Source organism: Protomyctophum parallelum, assembly GCF_964188405.1.
Source record: "Protomyctophum parallelum genome assembly, chromosome: 3".
Lineage (NCBI taxonomy): Eukaryota > Metazoa > Chordata > Actinopteri > Myctophiformes > Myctophidae > Protomyctophum > Protomyctophum parallelum.
Genome location: NC_139698.1, coordinates 22,909,245 through 22,933,055, shown reverse-complemented (window position 1 = coordinate 22,933,055; position 23,811 = coordinate 22,909,245). Strand labels below are relative to the sequence as shown.

At 41.2% G+C, this 23,811-nt stretch overlaps 3 protein-coding genes across 3 annotated transcripts; all 3 read left to right on the top strand.

Moving 5' to 3' along the window:
* Positions 1–8,144: 8,144 nt before the first annotated feature.
* Positions 8,145–11,258, top strand: hoxa11b (homeobox A11b). The gene is made up of 2 exons (XM_083760932.1): positions 8,145–8,849; positions 10,262–11,258. The coding sequence occupies exons 1-2, from the start codon at positions 8,186–8,188 to the stop codon at positions 10,492–10,494; spliced, it is 897 nt and encodes a 298-aa protein (XP_083617058.1). The 5' UTR covers positions 8,145–8,185; the 3' UTR covers positions 10,495–11,258.
* Positions 11,259–15,938: 4,680 nt separating this feature from the next.
* Positions 15,939–18,485, top strand: hoxa10b (homeobox A10b). Its single transcript, XM_083761031.1, has 2 exons — positions 15,939–16,783; positions 17,850–18,485. Exons 1-2 carry the CDS (start codon positions 15,946–15,948, stop codon positions 18,128–18,130), a joined length of 1,119 nt encoding a protein of 372 aa, XP_083617157.1. The 5' UTR covers positions 15,939–15,945; the 3' UTR covers positions 18,131–18,485.
* Positions 18,486–21,081: 2,596 nt separating this feature from the next.
* On the top strand, positions 21,082–23,564 carry hoxa9b (homeobox A9b). Its single transcript, XM_083760935.1, has 2 exons — positions 21,082–21,730; positions 22,588–23,564. Exons 1-2 carry the CDS (start codon positions 21,124–21,126, stop codon positions 22,833–22,835), a joined length of 855 nt encoding a protein of 284 aa, XP_083617061.1. The 5' UTR covers positions 21,082–21,123; the 3' UTR covers positions 22,836–23,564.
* The last annotated feature ends 247 nt before the right edge of the window (positions 23,565–23,811 follow it).

Here is a 23,811-nt window from a genome sequence, read left to right as displayed (position 1 = left end):
TCCAAACTGAAAGTTTGTTCAATTTCAAAACATTTTGAAGAAACTGTTTTTTTCTTCAGTTGGCTTGAAATAAGAATGAGAATATTTCTCGTAATTTTGACAAATCAATTAAAAATAAATGTCTTTGTGTTAGTGAACAATTGGCATGCCAGTAGTTATTGAATAATAATAGTCTAATTGAAGATTTCGTTTCCAAAACAGTTTGCAGTCTATATTCATGAATAGGATCTATACCAAATATATATAACGCCCAATTTGTGTCAATCCAGGATTCTTCATGGTAAATAGTTAATATAATATATAGGCCTAATTCGTTTTCAAGGCGTACGTAATGGTTATCATTGTCATTTATTTTCTACATTATACCAAAAATGTTAAATTCCAGTATAGGCTTAGGCTACATTATAAACATGCATTATATAACGTTGTCAATAGCTTATTTCCGCTATATGCCAAATCAGACAATGCATTAGCTGTATTCAAATCGCAGTATACTAGAGTTAAATGGACACACTGAGGATTGTTGTGTATTGCTCAGTGTATTGCGTGTTGTGTATTGCTCAGTGTATATTGCTCATGCAGTGACATTCCTAATCTTTCCTTTGATCCATTTGTGTGAGACTCGAGTTAGCTAAATAACATATTAGGCCTTACTATAGTATAGTAGGCTACTCATATAGCCTAGAAACATTTGCATCTGTGTGTGCACGCAGAGCCTTAAAATCATCATCACAGCTTCACAGACCATTTTATGCCTGTGTGTGGTGTGTGTGTGTGTGTGTGTGTGTGTGTGTGTGTGTGTGTGTGTGTGTGTGTGTGTGTGTGTGTGTGTGTGTGTGTGTGTGTGTGTGTGTGTGTGTGTGTGTGTGTGTGTGTGTGTGTGTGTGCGCGCGTGTGCGTGCGTGCGTGCGTGTGTGTGTGTGTGTGTTTAGGGCCTTGCAAACGTGAAGCGAGGAACGCAGGCGTTGTTGTTGCCTGGATCTGCCTAAACAGAATCCAGGTCTGGTGAGTCGCGGGCGTGTGCACGTAACGAGCACGCGCGCAACAAATTCACGGGACCGCGCTCACGTAAATACGCTTGCGTTGTCGCAACTCGACTTCTCCGAGCAAAATCGCAGGTCTCAGGCTCCCCGGCCTAGACTGCATTCGACTTTTCGTCTACTAGGCCCTTTATCACATAGGATTGGTGTGCAGGGAAATGCCTCTTTTCCCCTCGTTTTCCTATTCATTTATCATTTCCATTATTAGATTATATGCTGTTTTTTATATATGCCTGCTATATACCTGGCTGCAGTGGCTGGAGACACTGACTTGCAGGCAGCACCATTCGATACAGAAGGCCTGCAGGCTGCACATGATGCAGCGCGTGCATGGTCATGGTGGCATCTAGCGTCGAGACGGTGTAATAGACAGCGTTGTCTCTTGCATAAGGTCTGCCCCAGATCAAGCACTGTCATTAGGCCGTATTAACCTCTTTCAACCTCCTGGAGTCTCTGTTTTTGGTATATCAAGAAAAAGAAACAAATGTTTGTACCTTCAAGACACATAAACAATTGAGCCATAGTTAGCGAAAATGATTGATTTACTAAATTGACTTTAAATTGACAATGCACTTCAAGAACCCGCAGTAAAGAATTAGATAATTCAAAATATCAACATTTGAATATGCTATAACTCCCATACAGACAATGGGGGTAATTTATGAATAGAGCAGTATGGTTCCCAAACTTTTTCACGTCAAGGACCCCCAAATTGACACTTATTAGCCCGCGGGCCCCATTTGAAAAGATATGTCAGGGACCCCGAGAAGATTTTTACAGCTCTATATAGCAGTGATTCTCAACCATTTCAATTTCAATGAACCTCAGTTTGATATGCAATAGGCTACGGACCCCCATGGTATCTATCTCTGGGACCCCAATTGTTAAATCAAAGTTTTGTAAAAATCAACACTCCGAGAGTGTACAAATGGAACCAAAACCGTATGGGTCCATGTAAGTTCCTCTCTGAGTTACACTTACAGACCCATAACGGTCCATTTGGTTCCTAATTACCTTTAGTTCAGGGAACCACTGACTGAACTAAAGGTAATAAGACTGAATGCTGAATCGAACACAAGACGGATGCGTCCCTATATGTTCAGTCCATACATTTCGTTTAAGTTAAACGATTATACTAATAAAAGACTATACATTACAGACAGTGTAGCCTGCCTATATTCATATAACGGAACACTTCCAATTACTGGTCTAAAGTTAGACCAATTGGAATTTGGAACTCTACGATGTGTGTGTCACAGTGTGTGACAGACAGTATCCTCCGAGAGTCTTAAATTCACTTCATCAATATGTTCAAAGCTGGACTTTATTGTTACATCTTGTTGTGTACAGGTAGGCCTACATAAGAGTAAAACTTATTTTTGTTTGGCTTATACAGACAATGCAGCGGCATAGATATGCATAATATCCAAACAACAAAAAAAACAAAAAAGGATATAGAATAAAGAGTGCTAGAAAAATATAGTAGGCAGTAACATATGATTGTGCATGTTCTCCCAGGTATTTTTTGTGTGAACAGCTTCACAGTAGGTTATGTTCCATACAACACAGTTTAGTTTATAAGGTACAATTTGAGGCTATAAGTGTGTGTGTGTGTGTGTGTGTGTGTGTGTGTGTGTGTGTGTGTGTGTGTGTGTGTGTGTGTGTGTGTGTGTGTGTGTGTGTGTGTGTGTGTGTGTGTGTGTGTGTGTGTGTGTGTGTGTGTGTGTGCGTGCGTGTGTTCTGACTTTTGATGATCTGTCTTCTCTTCATGCACCAATAATCTGGACTTTATTAGGCTACATATCGGTTTCGGAATTCGGAGTGGAATAATATATAGTGCCTGATGGGGAGTGGGGTCACGTTTACGGCTACTTAAGTTTTGCCCTTTGAAAGTCTGTTGCGTCTAACCAATGAATCAACAATTCCGCAGTGTAGACAAAGTATAGGCTACTGTTTATGGTTTCAGAAAAATCACACCCGTGTGAAGTGAGGGGCGCTCTTATTCGTACATCATCATCTCATATATGGCCAATCAGAATGCCTGTTGCTACAAATGTACGTCATATTTGGCGGACATTTGACCTAATTTCTCCTTTCATTGTTGATGGCAAATATGAGACGTGTGGGTAGCCTACAAGATGACGAACATTTTCCATTCATTGTCAATGGCATTTAATGTTTGTGTTGCGGACATTTTGTGGGGACAAAAGCTTATTTATAGTGTAATTTCAAGGTTTTTATGGCCATATATTCCATTTTACAATAGCTATATCATTAGTAAACCATAGCTATTAAAGCGGTCAGACCATGGCAATATTTGTGAACAACTCAGACCAATCCAAGAATGGAATCATGCATGACAGAAGTTCACAGAACTATACTTCACTAAGAGATTTTCTTTATTTTAGGCCTATTTCTTCGGGTTCATAACTCATACATTTCTAACATGTGCGTCAAACCACAAAATCACTCTCCTCCCATTGTTTATGCAGCAGCTCCGGATCCGGATGCATGTTGATGACGTCACAGGTCACAGTCAAGATCCTCTGGCTGGCGTCTGGCCTTGGGACTATATAGGCGTGTGCGTGTGTGTGTGTGTGTGTGTGTGTGTGTGTGTGTGTGTGTGTGTGTGTGTGTGTGTGTGTGTGTGTGTGTGTGTGTGTGTGTGTGTGTGTGTGTGTGTGTGTTGTGTGTGTGTGTGTGTGTGTGTGTGTGTGTGTGTGTGTGTGTGTGTGTGTGTGTGACTGTGTGTGTGCGTGTGTGTGTGTGTGTGTGTGTGTGTGTGTGTGTGTGTGTGGTGTGTGTGTGTGTGTGTGTGTGTGTGTGTGTGTGTGTGTGTGTGTGTGTGTGTGTGTGTGTGTGTGTGTGTGTGCGTGTGCGTGCGTGTGTGCGTGTGTGCGTGTGTGCGTGTGTGTGTGTGTGTGTGTGTGTGTGTGTGTGTGTGTGTGTGTGTGCGTGCGTGCGTGCGTGCGTGCGTGCGTGTGCAGGAGATGACACTTACAATTCCACTTGTTTAGTCTTTATCCTTCTCTATAGCTATATCCTGATTGGTTCAAATTGGTATCCCTGTATGCAAATAGCCTATGGCTGAGACATGCATGCAGGTCATGGAGACTCCTGTTGCTGAACAAACATGCACTCTAGCAACGAGTATAGGTTGAACACAAAATCAATCATTTACCCTAAAGACATGCAGAAAGTCACATAGCATTATAATTGTATATACATTCTAGTTTATTTGCATTCGTGTCAAGGCCCATAGACACATTTCTAAACCATCTGAATATAGACTATATAGAACCAGATGGTTTACAAATTAGAATCATCAGTGATTCGGTTGTTTTGTTTACGAATTGCTCTACATTACTGAACAATTCGTAAACAAAACAACCGAATCATGATGCTCTTTTAATTTGGTTCATCGTTAACTCTTTTATTGTCCGTATTGGCGTATAAGCCTGTATACATTTTGCTTTGAGTAAGCTACATATACAGATTTTCGTGACTATACAGTGGAAATCTGTGTATTTTTTACCCCGAAGAGTGTATACAAATGGAACCATGGTGGAGCCTCAGGGGGTTTAGGCTACTATGGTGATGGTGAAATGACAGGAAAACACTTTTAGCTGTCTGCAGGCTGTTCGTGCATGCATGCACGAACAATAATTCTAGTTCTGCATGCACTGCATGCAGAATTGACATTTCGATTTGACAAAGATTTGACACCTTTCATTCAATCATAACCGTTCTCATAAATCGTCATCTTCTTCAGACATTTGTTGCATGTTTTATTTTCTAGAATAATGTGATGTGTTATTCAAAACCCGTTTATTCAAGAACCAATAAGCTTTAGTCTGCATGGGAACCCATTCGCTATGGGTATTACGGGTGCTTCGTATTCCTATATACTAACATGTGGTGCACCATGCACATGTCTTTATTATAGTCTATATCTGAACATCAATGTATATTGTGTTCTTTTTCACTATAGAGTTTATACACATGAATTAATGATGCAGCTAAACGTGTGAGGCCTATATCTTTTTGTTTTGTTGTTTTGGCAAGAGCCGTTTCAAAATATTATACGGTATGTTGATAGGCTATACTCCAGTGCAAATCTTCTAAATCTGCCTTAATTTAGAAAAGTAGCATTATTATCATCAGAAGAATCTTAGGCTAGCATTTGGCGAGATTCATATAAACAAACCAATCCACTCCTCTGCTTCAAGGACCTTCGTAAGGCTGTTTCCTTCAAAAAATGTTGTGTGGGTTACATAATAATTTATTATTCACCAAACAAATGATAAAGTAAAACATGATGCTTGGGGTTGTTGCTGAAGGCCTAGAATGGCGTGAGATTCCGACCCCGCACAGTAAAATGTAAATGTAGGCCTACTCGGATACGTTAAAATGAACACTTTAGGATTTTACTGTGTTCTGCCTTTATCACTTGTACTTTATCAAGTACAAACATACATATACCTGCATAACCACGACTTGTTTTTGGTTATAAATTACTCGACACATGTCATTTGCCAATAGAAAACGAGGTCCATAGGATTAAACATTTTAACTCCTATTCGTCATAGACTCATTAAATGACAAATAGCTAAAGTAACAGATCTACAAGCTCGCGTGCTTTGCAATGCCTTGCATGCCTTTGAGTTTAGAGATATGCATATGCTATAGGCCTATGTTCACGCATATAGCCTTTAACGCCTGCAGGATTAATGTGGTCGAATTAATGCTCACATTTTTCAAAACAAATCTCAGATAACTGCAACTTAACATTGGTCGAGTTGAATAATTTGACTATATTTTAAACTAGGCCTATAGTGCTCTTTAACTTTGACTATATGCCTATATGTTTATCTGCAGGAACCCGGCGGGCTATAAGCTATTTGTTTGTTTATATACGAATAATTTCGAACACCCCACGGAAACAGGGACTGGCGTCGGCCTATACTTTCCTCGTGCTATTTATTAGAATATCAAAAAGTCTCTAAATAATATTGTATCCAGTGAGTGCAGAGTATAAGAACTATATGCAACACCTGTGTTTCCAGCAGGTGACAAACATCCATCTTTGGCTAATACTATAGTCCACATCACGTTGGGCTATATCCAGCTATGACAGATGCGCTGCATGGGAAGCATTTTTGCACTAACCGGCATACCAAATGGCCAAATATCCCATGTGGTCATATACTTTAAGAAGCGATGACAATTTGACAAATGGAAATAAATTCGGCCTATATTATTCTACTCTACACATGCTTAACCCTAGAATATAGCTTTGTTTGCCAAATATATAGCCTACAAGCTGTGACAGTGTAAAAAGCCTATCAGTATATCTAATATAGCCTCACTCCGCTTCATTCAGAAATCGCCTGATTATTGACGGCCTGTAAACAGGCCTATAACACGTTTGCATTAAACGTTATCAACACCGTGGTGTTATATGCACTGGCCCATAATTGCGTGCTTCGTCACGCGGGGCTCCGAGCGTCACTAATCATGTTCACAGAGTACAGTCAGCCTCATCCGGCCCACATGCGGAGTTAGGCCTGCAAAACACCACTACACTGTAATGTTAGAACGTTATATGAACCGAGGAGTTTAGCTTTTTATTTATTTATTTTTCTTTTCTTTCCCAGTGAAATGAAAAAATGAAATAGGCTATATGATTATATTACCTCGCGCGTGCAATGTATAACCTTGGACGCACCATTGAAACACATAGGGGTTCCTAGACTAGAATAAGTGTGTGTGACTTATTCGAGAAAGCACAACGTATTCTAGCTATACTATTTGCTTTTCACGCCCATGAAAACATTCCTGCCACGAATAATAATCCTAGCCTTTTAAGGTCGCCCCTTTAACGTATCGTTGAAACATAATTTCCCATATAACGGACATGGGGCATAGTTATCATGCGAGAAGTCAACACGGTATGGTTTCACTGAACTTCTCAAATGGTCCAACACAGAAAATCCACAGTGTTGGTTTAGCCCTTGAGAGTATACAAATGGACTCTCATGTGGACCGTGCGAAGGCGCAGGCCCACTGACGTTCGCCTAAACATGCGTAGTAGCCAAATAAAGCAGGAATTTAGCCGTATTTGGGTTGTCTTTTTCTATTGGGTTACCTTTAGCTTTAGCCAATACCGCCGCATTGCACCACATTATGGCTAATGCGTGGTGGTATCAGTTTCATGAAAAGGTTCAGATTTAGCGGTAGGACAAAATAGGTCAAAAATAGAACAAAAAGTAAACCAAAATAAATAAATAACAAGTCTTAATGTCGAAATAATTAGACCTATATCTAAATTATTTAATGGGCGGTCATGTTGCCGCCCATGGCCATTGCGTTAGCCTCGCTACACTTGCCTATATGCTTGCAGATAAAACAAATGTATAAAATATCACTATATTGCAGCTTAGGTCGCGAAAGGTCCACTCTGACCTTTCGGAGAAGACGCAAAGTATAAAAACAAAATAAAAAAAGATAGATGACCAAACAGAGTGCTTTTCGCATTCAAGGCTATATGGCTCAAGGTCCCTCTGAGGGGGTTAAGGTTAGGGTTAAGGTGAGGGGTTGGATTTGAAGTCGGCTTTTTGCGTGAAAGCATATGGTGCGTTGGTTTGCCAATTTGGCCAGAAATTAACAACCGTAAAGTTGTGAAATGTATAGGCCTACCTCATTTTCTGCTCTTTGCGGGGTTTTTCCTATATTATTTGCATGTTGCAAATTAGGCTATACATGAACGGAGATTTGCATAGATCATCACTCAAAAGTTGCTCTTACCCAAAATGAAATTAAACAGTGTTTCAATTGATGTTTTAAGCCTAGCATTGAGGTAAAAATATCCCCTGTCAAATTTTCCTCTCAGGATAGCCTTGGACTGGTCTGTGTTCTTAAGTCACTGGCTCATATATAGCCTCGGCATCGTTGAGGCGTATCTGTCAGTTTGTGCCCATGGTCACATGGCTTTCGCCCTCAGGAATGGATAGAGATGGATCTCCCACGTCAGCTTACGTCTAAGAAATTCTGCTCCACTGATCTGCCCTCAAAGTGGCTGAGAGCGCAGCGCCACGGAGGAACTATGCGAGGATTGATAGACGCACGGCGAATTACTACAGAATATGGATTTTGATGAGCGAATCCCCGGGTCCAACATGTATTTGCCCAGCAGCTGCACGTATTATGTCTCCGGAGCCGACTTCTCGAGTCTCCCCCATTATTTAAGCCAAAGCCAGGCTTCTTGCCCTATGACATATTCTTACCAATCCTCTCTGGCACAGGTACCGTCCGTTAGAGACGGGGCTTTTAGGGACTATGGCATTGATAGCTCCAAATGGCACCACAGGGGAAGCCTCTCGCACTGCTACACGGAGGACTACATGCACAGGGACTGTATGACAACAAGCCAGACCTCACTGGGGGAAATACTCGCGAAAAATAGCTCCAGCAGCAGCGCGTGCCACTCCAACCCCAACAACCCGGTGTCCAGCTTCTATGGCAGCAGCGTCGGCAGAAACGGGGTGCTGCCACAGGCGTTCGACCAGTTCTTCGACAACGCGTACGCGAGCGCAGTGGAGAACACGCCGCCGAGCAGCAGCGACCATTCGTCGGATCAGGACAGGGACAGACACGCCGGCGCTAAAATAAGCCCGGCTCCGGCTCCAGGTTCAGAAACGTGTCGGGAGTCTCGGGACACGGAGGAGACGACACGAGGAGGCGAGGAAAGCTGCTGCAGCCCCAAGTCTTCCACCGGCAACAATGACGAGAAATGCCCCAAAAGCAGCAGTAAGTATGAGCCTACAGAGACCCGTTGTTAGTGTGTGTGTGTGTGTGTGTGTGTGTGTGTGTGTGTGTGTGTGTGTGTGTGTGTGTGTGTGTGTGTGTGTGTGCAGCTATAGTTGTTGTAGGTCTATGTAAAGAGGGAAAACGACGGCGCCGCTGTTATAAAAGGTTTTTATATGCTGTTTTATAAGCACATGAGATTTATAGAGGGCCTGCAGATTTACCCTATAACAAAAGTTTGTTATAAACGACAAGATCACGTGCTTGGGATTGAAATTGGCCGTGAAGAAGACGTGGGCCACTATATAGTCTGCACATGCAGCCAGGGCTTCAAGCTTTTCTATATACGTGCCCTTCATGTTAATGGCTCTTGTCTTAAATTAACCAAAACTTATCTGATAAATTATTGAAAACACAGCTGGTATTCTTGTAATTTGCAATGTCCATCATATCGAGTTGAATATTTCCCAAACCACTTGGTTCTATTTTTATAGGCTTTGTGGAGACTCCTACTTGAAACACATGGGCGGCCAGAGTAGCACAAGCCAATTTTGTGTCATAATTTGTAGCAAAATCGCTGGATTTGTAAGGCGTGATTCAACAATTTATTGCAATAAAAATAAGCATCGATTTGGCCTAGATAAAAAGCAATAGGCTATACCTATACCATGCAGACATTAAAACAACACAACACTGAACACGCAGCTGATTATTATTGCTAATTGATGCATTAATTTGATGCAAGCAAGTGAGCCCATATGATTGATGTTTGAGGCTATGCCTTGTTACAGATCTACATACCTACAATTTAGGTCAAAGGTATGACTATAGTTTATTGTTTCCTATAGTTTTACGGTTATATGTTACCGATAGCCTACAATTATTGCAGTTATATGGTTATTGGTCTATAATTGGGCCTATTTTAGACGTTGTTTAACTGTGCAGGTTCCGCCAATTCCAAGCAGTCGCAGACCATTGATACTCAAGCATATCCCTACATGTTCAGCACATGTTGGGGACATTGTTGTATACAGGTAGGCTAGCGCTACTTGAATCTTTGTTTACAAACACAGGCCACCTGTAAACAGAGTAATGCAACACCTGAGTTCACAGAAGCAACACATCTACTATAACCAACCTGCACACTTCAAGAATGCGGATTCATTTCAAATCAAAGTGAACATTCATATTATAACAAAATTGTAAACTCAAGAAACTGGCGTATAGCCTATAAGTTTAACGGGGTTTTGCGAAAGCTGTATAGCTATTCCTTGTCCTTTGTCACTTTTATTTCTTTATATTTTAACACTTATTATTTATTTATTTTTCAACAGATTCAGATTTTGCATGCACTCTGGTTTGCGCAGTGCACGTTATAATAATGCGCCCTTGGGCCTGCTTTGTGTTTCACGCAGGCGGACAGCGGACACGCAAGAAGAGATGCCCGTACACCAAATATCAGATCAGGGAACTGGAGAGGGAGTTCTTTTTCAGCGTTTACATCAACAAGGAGAAGCGCCTGCAGCTCTCCAGGATGCTGCACCTCTCGGACCGCCAGGTGAAGATCTGGTTTCAGAACAGGCGCATGAAGGAGAAGAAACTCAACAGGGACCGCTTACAGTATTACACGACGAACCCTCTGCTGTGAGCAAACACTGGACAAACAGACCGACAAATAAACAAACAAACAGACAGACAATATGGCATAAATGGCATGCAGCCTAATGAGGGCTATATAGGCATATCTGCTATTTTACCTGAGGCCAAGTTAAGAAGATGTTTTCGAAGTTTATAGTTTTTTTTTTTAAATCAATGGTTTTTTTCTGGACCTGGTCCTATATTTGAGACACAGCGAATATGCTCACATAGTGTCGCATCGCATTGTTGATCTGCAATTATTATTTTTTTTTGCCAAAAAGAATAATGGTGTTGAGGGGTGCAGGGGATCCTATATAGTTAAGGCCATGCCCACAATATATATAGAGACTTCATGTTGAAAGTGTTTAAACTAAGCTGTAGTATTTAAAGAATATTATTTGGTATAGACACATTTGGTTATTAATTATTGTTGTTATTGTTATTATTATAGGGTATTATTTTTATTGTTGTTGTTGTTGTTGTATTTCGCACGCCCCCTAGGCTATACCAATCAGCGATGGAGACATGGAGTCAATCCCCAAATTCAAAGTCCACGTGGAAGGTTGAAGCCTATATATTAATAGCCTTTGATGTATAGGCTATATTAGTAGGCTACAAAGTTAACGTTATTCTGTAACCGTGTTCACTTCTCTCCACATTATATGTTTGGACCGTACACCGCACCTAAATGAAAATGGTTGCCGCAATTTTACGCACGCACAAGATTGTTGCTATAATATTTTTATTTTCTATGTTTTTCTCCTCTTTTCACGAATCATTCAATTCATTGTGAAAATACAAACATTTCTTTGAAGTCTGACAAAATGTGTGTGTGCTTACTGATATAAAACTGGGTTATAGGCCTATATACTGATTTTAAAATAGAATAGTTGCCCAAAGTTGATGTAAGTTGAATAGAAAGAAATGCCTATAAGTTAGGCTACTGTGACATTGGGTTTGGACACTTTAGCCTTGTCATCTTTGCAAAATGTCAAGGTTAAAGTGACAAATATATTTAACCTCAAATCTGAAGATATAGGCTACTTTGATTGTCTAACTTAAAAGTACAAAAAGATAACGCAGATCTAGACCCAATATAGCCTATACCTAATCCTATATTTCCTTGCATATGCGACGTGCGTCGTATCAAATGTGTGATATATTGGCCTATCACTTTTTATTTCCATTGACTGGAAACCAGATCTGCTACAATCATTTTACAATGATATCCGTTACAAAGACTTTGAAGGACATTCATTTATAATGGTGGACAGGCTGACTTTTTCCAAAGTCGTGACTTTAGTCGAAATGCAGCGCTTAAACATTTTGACCACCCGTTGTGTATAATACTGGCTATACGGCCTCGATGGTTGTTTTTGAAAAATGTAAGGCCAACTCAAATGTGCACCATCCAATGCCAGCACGCGAGTAGGAAAAAGACAATATTTTATTAGGTCCACTGCTATAGTATCTAGGCCTACACATGGACAAGGGCAAGTAAGCAATAGTGATGTGCACTCATCCCCGTACAATGTCCATCCTGTGTTAAGATGCACAGGAATTCCGCTTTGATTGTGGCACATCCTCCCAGTTGCTCCAGCTACTTGGCCATAAAAGTGCGCATTCGTCTGGAGCATTTGGAGTGTAGTGCCATAAACTGTCTGAGAACCAAGGTTATTAACTGTGACTAAGGGGCCGAAAACAACGGCTGGAAGCACTGAAAGCTTGTGTCCGCGGACCTTCCGGCGTCATTTGCTTCCAGCATCATACTGTGATGGTGGTGTGGTGGTGGTGGAAGGAAGGAATAGTATAGCCTATTCAGCAGTTCTGCCATTAGGCTCCACTGTCTGTGCATGGGTTGGTTGGTTGTTGTTTCTGTTTGTCTCCACTGGGTGGCGCTCCTCAGATCAATGTCATTGCCGTGAATTGCTGAAACTGGAGCATCGTTCCAGCAAAATAATCTGCTGGAGGATTTCACTATTCAGGTAAGATTAAACAACTGCATGTAAACTATATGGTGTATACTAGACGACTTGATCACATCTTTGTGATTTTTCTTTTTTTTCTTTTGCTAATTTAGGCCTATGTTGGAGAAATATATAGGCTATAGGGCCTTACACGATACACGTGGATTTCCTGGAGGCTTGAAACACTATTGATTGAAACGGAACTCTATACCCTAATTATAGACTGCTAGTATGTTTTTTGATTGATTGATTGAAATATTTATTAACAGTTTGCAGAATTACAGTACATTTCAAGCACAAACTCAATACAAAGACTGTTAACTGTGAGTGGACGACTCAATTAAGCATTACACACAGATAAAACAGCAGATTAAGCAGATTAAACATAAAATTGTGTCTGTAAAGGCGTTAGGGCATGGTAATTGTTTACCAACATGCAAGCTATATATGTGCACATATAGACAAATAGTGTTCTTATAGGATAGGATTAGCACTATTACTCCAAAACGTAGACTATACTCTATATGGCATAATGTCGAAGTAACCTATAATGAACTATAATTGAACTGCTTATCCAAATAAATGTCGAATTAACAGCTATATAATAATTAGTTAATATATAAATATGATGTTTAACTGCATGCTTATCCAAATAGGCTACTATGCGAGTAAAATAGATTTTAGGGTGAGAACAATATTGAGATTCTATATTAGGGCATGTGCCAAGCTGTTAACGAACGTGTGTGTGTGTGTGTGTGTGTGTGTGTGTGTGTGTGTGTGTGTGTGTGTGTGTGTGTGTGTGTGTGTGTGTGTGTGTGTGTGTGTGTGTGTGTGTGTGTGTGTGTGTGTGTGTGTGTGTGTGTGTGCGCGTGTGTGTGTGTGTGTGTGTGCGTGTGTGTGTGTGTATACGTAAGTGTGTGTTCCGTGTACTTGCGCGGTACGCGCGCGCACGCACGCGCGCACGCGGTTCACAGAGAAAGAGAAGACATGAAAATGGAAAAATAAGATGTCAATTTTCTTTCAGGGGAATACAATAAAATAAAATATAAGCTATACGAGCGTTTATGCGCGTTATAAAGACAACATATACCCGTATATCTTTTACCACGGGATACGATTACTACACATGAGCCGAAAGTATAGCAAGTCGTTGCAGTTTTCGACATCAAGCCATTATAGGCTTTGGAGACAGCCTGGCTGCGCGGTTATAGTATTGGTCCAGGTGTAAATTATTAAAAGTATAGCCTATTAGCCCATATAGCCTTTTGAATGTAATTTTCCGCATTGCCTTTTAGACATAATAAGGCACAGCTTTGGTGAATATAAAGCAGACAAATATTACAATACATAATTTTGTTCAGTCGACACATATAGGCCTATTTCTGGACACATTCAAAACATTTGCAAACTATATATTTTTAAACACATTAATATATATATTCTATATATATAGTCTTATAATATAACATACAACTTGGCCTATAACCCTAATTCGTTTACAGCATATATGAAAACGGACGGTATATTGATTAAGCACTGAGAAGAGGAGCACGTCTATTATTTTCTTATCTGAAATGTGTTATAACTTATATGCGCCTTTCTCGGGCTGATATGCGACCTGCGTGAATTGAAAACAAAAACAAAACGAAGATTCATTGATAGGCCTAAGAGATAGATAGATAGATAGATAGATAGATAGATAGATAGATAGATAGATAGATAGATAGATAGATAGATAGATAGATAGATAGATAGATAGATAGATAGATAGATAGATAGATAGATAGATAGATAGATAGATAGATAGATAGATAGATAGATAGATAGATCGTAAAATCGTCAACACATATCGTGTATGTGTGTGTGTGTGTGTGTGTGTGTGTGTGTGTGTGTGTGTGTGTGTGTGTGTGTGTGTGTGTGTGTGTGTGTGTGTGTGTGTGTGTGTGTGTGTGTGTGTGTGTGTGTGTGTGTGTGTGTGTGTGTGTGTGTGTGTGTGTGTGTGTTGTGAAGATGCCTTTATTGAGCAAAAATATGAGATCTAGAAGGGCGTATAGGCCTAATCCTAAACCGAATCCGACAGTATATTGTATGTGCCTTTCCTTAAAAGATGAAAAATGATTATTGAATTCTCAAACTGGACCCTCGTATATGTGAATTTGCTTCACAATTGCGTCACTATTCACAATATTTACATTGCTTAATTTGTCCCAAAAGAAGAAATGCCTGTATCGTTATATGCGTTTTGTTAGAATCAATTTGATCTGTGCTGCTGAAGTTCATGATATCCCCAATAAACATATATATAGTTGCATAGTGCTGAGACTATTGATCAAATGGTCCTCATGCGATTACAGTCAGCTGCCCTTGTAAACACTGCAATATACGTCGGTAATTAAGAGACAGTTATCCGGATAGGCCTATACTATAGGTTTGCCCCTCAATCACCAATCAATCACAATATATTTAACCTAATTTGAGAAGAAAATATCTATGGTTGCTAAAATAATAAAAATATAGCTGTGATCACAACATTTAATCAGAATTCAGAATCAGAAGCAAGTATGCATATAACAATTTGAACACAAATTAGGCATATCTACACGTTACATTGTATTAAAATGTATACGCACACACACACACACACACACACACACACACACACACACACACACACACACACACACACACACACACACACACACACACACACACACACACACACACACACACACACACACACACACACACACACACACACAAACACAAAGTAAAGAATACAAATTAAAAGTTAATACCATAAAAATGGACAATAGCCAGTCTCGGCCGGATTTAGGCAAAAACTATGAATATCAATGGGATTGAACTTGTTTAGGCTGTATATGCAAATGTAAAAGTTGAAGCTGCACATTCGATAAGCATATTGTGTGTACATTGTATTGCACAACACAACACACCACCAGACTTTATTGCAAATGCTCCTCAGAGCAATAGCCTATAAACAGTGGTTTGGGAGAGCTGAGAGCCCTATTATCAAAGGCACGAGCACCGGTTGGGTCTTTGATGTGCCATACGCTTCTCTGACACCCTGAGTACCTTAAATTTTTACAGTGCTGTAAGATTGGCTATAAAGTTATGTAGAACAACCGTTAGGGACATCTTTCATCAACCGAGAGGCATGCCAGTGATTTATTTACATTAATTGGCATAATTGGCAGCTTGTAGCCCAATATTATAGCCAATTTCATATCCAAGATGACATGAGGGGTTATATTTGAGTTGAAATGAAAACTTTGATGGTCTTTCCAGCCCCCCTCAAAATTCTCTTTTCTACTTAGCCTAAAACAAAGTATAATATAAGGCACGGTTGCATGCACTGCATGCTCGTAATGGGGAGGAGTCTCTACGTCGTCTGCCGTTTTAATTGGCTGTCGGCTAAAGCAGCTAGAAGTGCGACTATCTATCAGTAATTATATTCAGCATGTTTTGCACAAGAAATGTCAGCCAGAAAGGGCTATCTTCATCCTCCGTCAAATTACACCACGACGATGACATGCCCCAACAACCAGCCTGGAAATTCGTTTTTCGTGGACTCCCTAATCAACGTGAGAGACAGTGGCGCCCCGTACTACCACCACCACCACCACCACCACCAGGGCAACGGGCTGTATCTGCAACCCGCAGCGGAATATGCATATGGACTCTCCGGTAGCTCCTGCTTCTCGAGCCTCGGCAAACGCAGCAGCGAACCAAGTTCTCAGACTGTACCTTCGTCCGGTGGTCCCTATGTTCAAGGAATGGAAGCGTGGCTGGACACGCCGAGATCTTGTCGCGTCGCAGAGCAGCCCAGCGGCCAGCATAATAACATGGCCCAGTGTTCATTCTCCCCAAGCATAAAAGAGGAGAGCGCATATTGCCTTTATGAATCCGAGAAATGCCCTAAAGGCACGACATCATGTGATGACATGTCTTACACGCGGGTGCCGCCCGGGTCGTGCCCGATTACTGGCAGCACCGTTCCCGTCCCCGGCTATTTCCGTCTGTCTCAGACGTATAACACGTCGTCTTCCAACAAGGGCTACCATCAAGAGATTCAGCCAAACCTGACACACTTTACTCTGCAGCGCCCTGCGCGCTTCGACGCCAGCTCGCAACCCCCGGGCGCCTCGGCGGTGGATCCGGAGCAGAGGGACGGCGAGGCTGAGGCGCCCGTCCCCGCAGCGCCTGCATGCGCCCCGGCTAAAGGCGAGGAGGACACCCGTCTGTCTTCGGAAAACTCGTCCTCTCCTGAACCAACAGAGACTTGCGCAGAAAGCCCAGAAAAAGCCGTTAAAGGTGATTCGCCTATAAAAGACCCCCGGGCTTCTCAATACGTGTGATTGTTTACATAAGCTTTTACGCATGGCCCCCTTTCTTCTATATGTCTTAAATCAGCGTTCTTTTTTTGGCTGCGCTTCCCAACTACGCCATGGCTAGAGCTCATTGCTAAAGGCATGGACGTGGTTGTGGTTTTGACAACAGAGGCCATGGACTGCATGGGATTTCCCCTCGTGTTTTTATTATTGCATGACGAGGACCAGCAAGGCCAATCCGGCCCAGTCCATCTGTCCAATGCAAGACGCTGATGTCCTCAGCCGTCCCCTCATAAAATGCAAACCCATAATCTCAGCAGACTGTGTAGGCTACGTTTTATGTCTTAATAAATGTGTAATGGCCTACAGGCTTCTGCGGAATACGGTGGGCATTTGACAGGCTAATAGCAACATGCCCCAAATGTTAAAATGTGAAATGTAACAGTATCCACTTGTCTTTTCGTCGGTGCCGCCAATTATTTGGCTCACAGGCATGGACATAATCGTGAGTCGTAAAAACTAACACAGTTGTTATTCCGATGATCTAATATTATGCCTATTTGTGCCACTCCGGGCGCAATGCCTTTGGGAAACTTGTCACTTAACATCGTACAGGCCTATATGAGCTTTTGAAACGTTAATCTTTTTTGCCTTGGATCTGATCCATTAAAAATAAAAAATAAAAATAAATAAAACATATTAGTAAACTACCTTCACCGGGGTCGTCTAGGCCTATACTTGGTCCGACCTTTCCCCCCTGCAGCAGGCTATATGCACTTCTTTGTCGAAAATAGCCAATCTGCAAGCTCACCGCATTGCAAGGGTGTTGTGAGAACTGAGAATCCCATCCCGGAATAGGGGATGCTATAGGGTTCAAGTGGTCAAACATATAGGCAAATAATTTCGTCAAATGATAACATAGCTCCTTGAAATGTCAAAGAGGGTATAGGCCATATACCAAACATACAATTGGATGGACGTACTGTTTATTAATTTCACTTAATTGTTTCATGTATATAATCCATTCATTATTGTTTTTTATTGTATAGGAGATGGCAAAACCGAGACACCGGCCACGGCCAACTGGCTCACGGCGAAGAGTGGGCGGAAGAAGCGGTGTCCCTACACCAAGCACCAGACTCTGGAGCTGGAGAAGGAGTTCCTCTTCAACATGTACTTGACCAGGGAACGGCGTCTGGAGATCAGCCGCGCCGTGCACCTGACTGACAGACAGGTCAAAATCTGGTTCCAGAACCGGAGGATGAAACTGAAAAAAATGAGCCGCGAGAACAGAATCCGGGAGCTCTCGGGCAACTTCAGTTTCTCGTGATGCGAAGGGACGGTACACTGTGGCCTATATATACGGTCTCTGACTGGCTGGCTGCCCGGCCTCCACCATCAATGGCAAGGGCGAGCCCCTCATCCCTGCAGCCGCACCCCACCCCAGCCATCCGTCCATCCATCCGTCCGTCCATCCCACCACAACTGTGAGAAGAAAGAATGTATCCACGGGATAGCAGACCTATCCGCTAACTTATTGATTGTTGTTTTGATGACATTTTTACTTTCACGTCTGTTTATTTTTTTCTTTTTTTCCCCAATTTTGTCGTGGATATGTATTTATAAATGTCTACAGATATGATGTCCCAATCCGCTGTGTATATATAAAAAAAACATATTCAAGATTGTGACAAAAATGTGTCATGGCTTTATAGGCGTGTACATAATTGAGTCAGTGAGTCATTGGAATCTGCATGCTGGAGTAAACCCTTGGGATTTCTTTTTGACGTTTCAGCGTCAGAGACCTTTCATGTTCAGAGCTAAAGACACCCAAGAGGTTTGATAAATATTTGCACACTTTTTGCTGGCCAAGTATAATAAAAAAGCATCCCCTATACATTTGCAGAATTTTTCATTGCTTCCGAAAAGAAAGTGCAAGTTTGTTTTCTTTTTTTTTAAAACATCTGAGACTGTCGAGATGGTCGTCGACTATTAGGCCTTTCAGATATTTACATGTCATATTTTAATATATTTTATATTTAACATTGTTGCAATAGGATTGTGTTATTACTGGATACACTACTCATATTTGATGTTAGAGCTATAGTGGTTGAGCATATAGGCCTATTTGCTAAAGGATAAAACAACAAAACATTTAAACCCTGCATACAAATGGTAATGCTTTGCTCATGCTGTAATTGAAAGTAAGCGGGTTGTTATAAAACAGATTAGGCACTGATTTGTGAGTCGTTGTGAGTCAGTTATGTCAATATAGGACTAATGTATAGAAAGGTGTGGTTGGGTATTATTAAAAAAAAGATCTCTATTTATACTTCATGATGCACAATGAAAAGACTTCCAAAATAATCGCAATAGGCCTTAATGACTATAGTATACCGCAATATAAAATCAGTTGTTTGCGCGCTGCTTTCCGAAATATTATCACGACGCATTATAATAGTATGAACATATGATTATCTATAATGAGATAATGTTCAGATCTGACAAGTGCCTATTTTGGCACCAATTCCATAATAATAACTTAGTGAGTATATGTGAGTATAGTAAAATATGATAATAGTATTTCTATTTATGAATTTCCATCTGAAAAGCCCTTTTTGGGGGCATCAATGCACTCCTATTCGTCAAGAGGAGAGTCGGGGACTGTCGAGTGGTTTAGGACTATAGTCTCGTGTTGGTGACTTGACTTTTTATTTTCTCCCACAACACGGAACTGCCTTGATTACCTTAATAAAAGTCGTCACATCTTCACCATTTAACGGTTTTGCAGTTACTTTAATCATTACGCACAGATTACGCAAAGTGTCTATAGCATGCGTAAAACACAGCATTCCAAACATTACAGGAACATTGCATTATATAGGCTACTGTGCATGCGTAAAAACCATACACGTATACGCCTTTATTCGTGTTTCAAAACAAGTTACAGCGTGCTTTAAGTGCAATAACAGAAATATGGATGCATTTTTCATTAATTTAACAATTTCCCATATGAATTCTACTAAATATAGAAATACAACCAGACAGACAGGCACTGTGTGTAGTGTAATAATCAGTCTGATGTATAAAGACATTGCATTTTTGCATCTTGAAACAAAGTTAGCATCTTATCTTTATTTTAGGCCTCAGTCTTTTGTTACGAGCAGCCTCTTCCCATCGCAATGACTATAGGCTAATTTAACTGCAGGTCAAAATGAGCTGCATTGTTGTGCGCCTGTATAAGCATGGGGGGAAAAAAGACAGACAAGTCCTCGGTTATGATCATTGCAGTCTGCCCCATTGCCTCGTGCGCGGCAGAGTTCCCATGCACGCCTTGGAAAATGCCGGATGCGTCTGCTTACTCCAGAGAATGGACACAAAAGACGGGGTTTATTGGCGATATTTAGCCCAGACAGCCAGGTTGTAACCTAAAGAGAAACAGCCGAATTGCCCCGTGATAAAACCGCAACGTTATGGCACCCAAATAACCTCCACCCCCACTTTCTGTTTGAGATTGCCTTAAGCCTAGACTGAGGTCTATTACGGACACCTTAATGTGCATCTTTTGGTCCATAAATGGAAACGGCCTGCAACGATTTATACAGTCTCTAACCTCATGGAATCTTTCTTTTTTTTAAAACTTCTACTTTTAACAGTGCAAACCTTATATGAAATGAATATGTCCATGCAGAACGGATGCTTGCTTCATCTCACTGCAAATGATCTACATGATTCTTTGATTAAACAAATACACGAGGTCGCGAGGACTATCAAGTATTATTTCACCCAAACTAAAATACCACAAGTAAGTCCCTCCCTAAATAGTATACGGGCCTATACGAATTTGGGAAGATATATGACCATCCATTTTTGTTGAGAATAACTGTCTGCACTGGGATTTTCTGGGGATATAAAAGTTGCCGTATAGTGCAAGGCTAATTGGTTGTTTAGTGTTTTCACAATTATGGGGGATGTTGTGAAGTATACGGGCAATTCATTTGTTGAGCCCCCCCACTCCCACCATGTCCGGTCGTCCGCTAACACGGGCTCTCCTGACCAAAATAATAACGTTTATAGCTTATAAAACGAAACATCTCCCAATAAAGGCGTATGGTTTTGCTATTAAAATATGATGGGGAAAATGGTGGCGGTTTAGTAGGAGCAGCAGGGCTGATTTATTATTTATTGTTCTGTCCCACGATCACGTGCTCCAGCCACCCTATCCAGTCTCGGGCAAGGTTCAAGTAACTGGACGTATTCTGCTCCCCCAGTGCAGCAAAATAAGCGGCGGGGTATCATGAAACAGGCTTTTCTAAATATTGTATGAGTGTACCGTCCTTTGCCAGCGCGTCTGTCATGTCGACATTGGGAACAAGTTATTACGTCGACTCGCGTCTTCCTCCCGAGCAAGAGGTCGACATGGCACCGCGGTACTCCGCAGCCGCAGGGGTGGAACAGGCTGGGCAACACCACCACACGACGATGCTAACCGAATATGGCGGACCGGATTCTTGCCCTTTGCAGGCGAAATCGTCTATTTTTGGTGGATCCTGGAGTCCCATTTCGGCCCAGCCCCCGGGCACGGTGACACCGACCTACATCCACCACCATTACACAACCCACCACCACGGGGACAGCGATGGAATGTTTGCGCGCTCCTGGGCGCTGGACCCGGTCTCCGCGTCCCTGTGCCTGACGGGATTACCGACCACGGCCATGCACTATGACATCAAATCTGAGCCCCTCGTTGGGAGTGGTGACTGCACAACTTTGGAAACGCACACACCTCTTGTTCTGCCTGACATTGAAAACGGAACGTCTCTCACGGAGATTTCCTGTGATACCTCCACCACCACCACCGCCACGTCCAACTCGTCGAGGCCAGCCGCGGAGAGCGCGTTGCCCGAAGAACAGAAGCAAACAGACACAAGTAAGCTACACCGTGCAGAATGATCCATTTGGTGTTTTTACTTTAAAATGCGCAACGAGTTCAGCGCCGATCTGGAGTCGCTTGTCTCCTTAATAATAGGCCTATTATGCTATTATCGTCGATCAAATCGCCTGTATTTATCAGGTCCATTAGGCTATAGCATATAGGCTATATATTGGAGACTTCTCTCGGTTACCTTTATTTCCCTTCCTGCAGGTCTGGTCAATAGATGTTTTCCACTCAATGGCCACTGTATTCTGGACAGGACCTGCATGCATGGAAGATATTTTTGCCATATATAATGTCTCACTGTTATGCAATGTTGCACCAGTTCTATACTTTTCAGTACAACATACAACATATCCCAAAAGCTATTTGGGAGTGTGGTAAACATGGTTCATGTAAACATGAGTGTTTTTAATTCATGTATTAGATTTTACAGCTGTTCCCATGCGAACAGATCAAAAGGATTTAGGCCTATATCTATAAGGGCGCTGCATTATTTTGGGAAGAGCATCGAGTCATCCGTAAAGCATTAATTTAAGGCCATATCATGATATAGTCAACCACTTTCACCCCCCTGGCGTCCCTATTTTGAATGTCATTAGGTTATAGGCTATATATATATATATATATATATATATATATGTGTGTGTGTGTGTGTGTATATATATATATATATATATATATGTGTGTGTATATATATATATATATCCTGCAGATATAGCCTATATGCTATTCTCGTTGACATATACGGGGCTTTATATATACCCACAGGCCTATATATTATGATTGTGAGCCCAATATTCAACGTGTTGTCTCAACATGACGGTGTTCCATCCATCCTCCACTTCCAGATAACGTCGAACCGTCGTCGAACTGGCTTCACGCGAAGTCGACCAGGAAAAAACGTTGCCCGTACACAAAGCACCAGATACTGGAACTGGAGAAGGAGTTTCTCTTTAACATGTACCTCCCCCGCGACCGTAGATACGAAGTCGCGAGACAGCTGAATTTGACCGAGCGGCAGGTCAAAATCTGGTTTCAGAACCGCCGCATGAAGATGAAGAAGGGGAACAAAGACCGGAGCCGGAGAGACAATTAATGGTGTTGTATATACAGCGGATACAGGACAGGTGGGCACCTTGGACATCTGGGCACCTCGATGTAAAATTGGCTATTATTTTGTCCAAAATGTAAAAAAAAAATATATAAATTTGAAAAATGGTCTTAGCTACGGTAGGCCTATACATCATATGAGACTATATTGTTTATGCCCCAAAACGACTGGATATGGTTTTGTAGCAATTGTAGAAATATTATACCTTTTTTGTCGAATTTTTAAGCATGTTCTAATCATGTATACTTTACTTTACTTAAGACCATTTCCCAAATATTACATTTTTTAACATTTTGGACAAAATAGCCAATTTGATACAACGAGGTGCCCAGATGTCCAATAAGGTGCCCACCTATACACCACCTATCCTGTTACTATGGATAACATTCAGGCTGTAGGCCTATAGGCTGTTTTCTTTCGAGGTCGAACAAACAAAAACAACAAAAAAAGTGAGTTTTATCCATAATTTGCTTCAGCTATACACTCATAGGTGTTGTGTGGTTATTGTAAAAAGAAAAAAAGAAATGCTGGATCGTTTTCTATGATGTTTCGTGGTTCATATTTGTGAGGGGACATTTAATGCCCTGTTGTTTTTGTGTTCATAGTATAGCACAGAACCTAGTCAACTAGGCCATTTGCTTTTTGCATGAAGTCGAATTAAAATTGTCCGTGATTGTATGCATTAACTACCTGAATGTTTTTGACTACCTATTTGCATAACGTTTTAAGTTATTATTATAATTTCTTTGCAATTGTTTTTTTTTTTTTTTTTTTTAATGCCAAGTTTTTGACTCATTTGTGAATATATATATATGGGGCATCACTGTGCACTCTTAAAATACCTCGTTGTCAAGTCTTATGCGAAATAAAGAGTAGTTTGTATAGCAAACATTTATCTCCAAAGTGATATTCATTATTTGCACACAAAAACTGTGGGAGAGGAACAATTTTTAATGATCAT

Bases quoted from the DNA above. Each gene is read 5' to 3' on its own strand.
- hoxa9b (XM_083760935.1), top strand. From the start codon at position 21,124: ATGAGTGTACCGTCCTTTGCCAGCGCGTCTGTCATGTCGACATTGGGA. The intron at 21,731-22,587 runs GTAAGCTACACC...CTCCACTTCCAG, and splicing joins ACAGAAGCAAACAGACACAA to ATAACGTCGAACCGTCGTCG.
- hoxa11b (XM_083760932.1), top strand. From the start codon at position 8,186: ATGGATTTTGATGAGCGAATCCCCGGGTCCAACATGTATTTGCCCAGC. The intron at 8,850-10,261 runs GTAAGTATGAGC...TGTTTCACGCAG, and splicing joins GAAATGCCCCAAAAGCAGCA to GCGGACAGCGGACACGCAAG.
- hoxa10b (XM_083761031.1), top strand. From the start codon at position 15,946: ATGTCAGCCAGAAAGGGCTATCTTCATCCTCCGTCAAATTACACCACG. The intron at 16,784-17,849 runs GTGATTCGCCTA...TTTATTGTATAG, and splicing joins CCCAGAAAAAGCCGTTAAAG to GAGATGGCAAAACCGAGACA.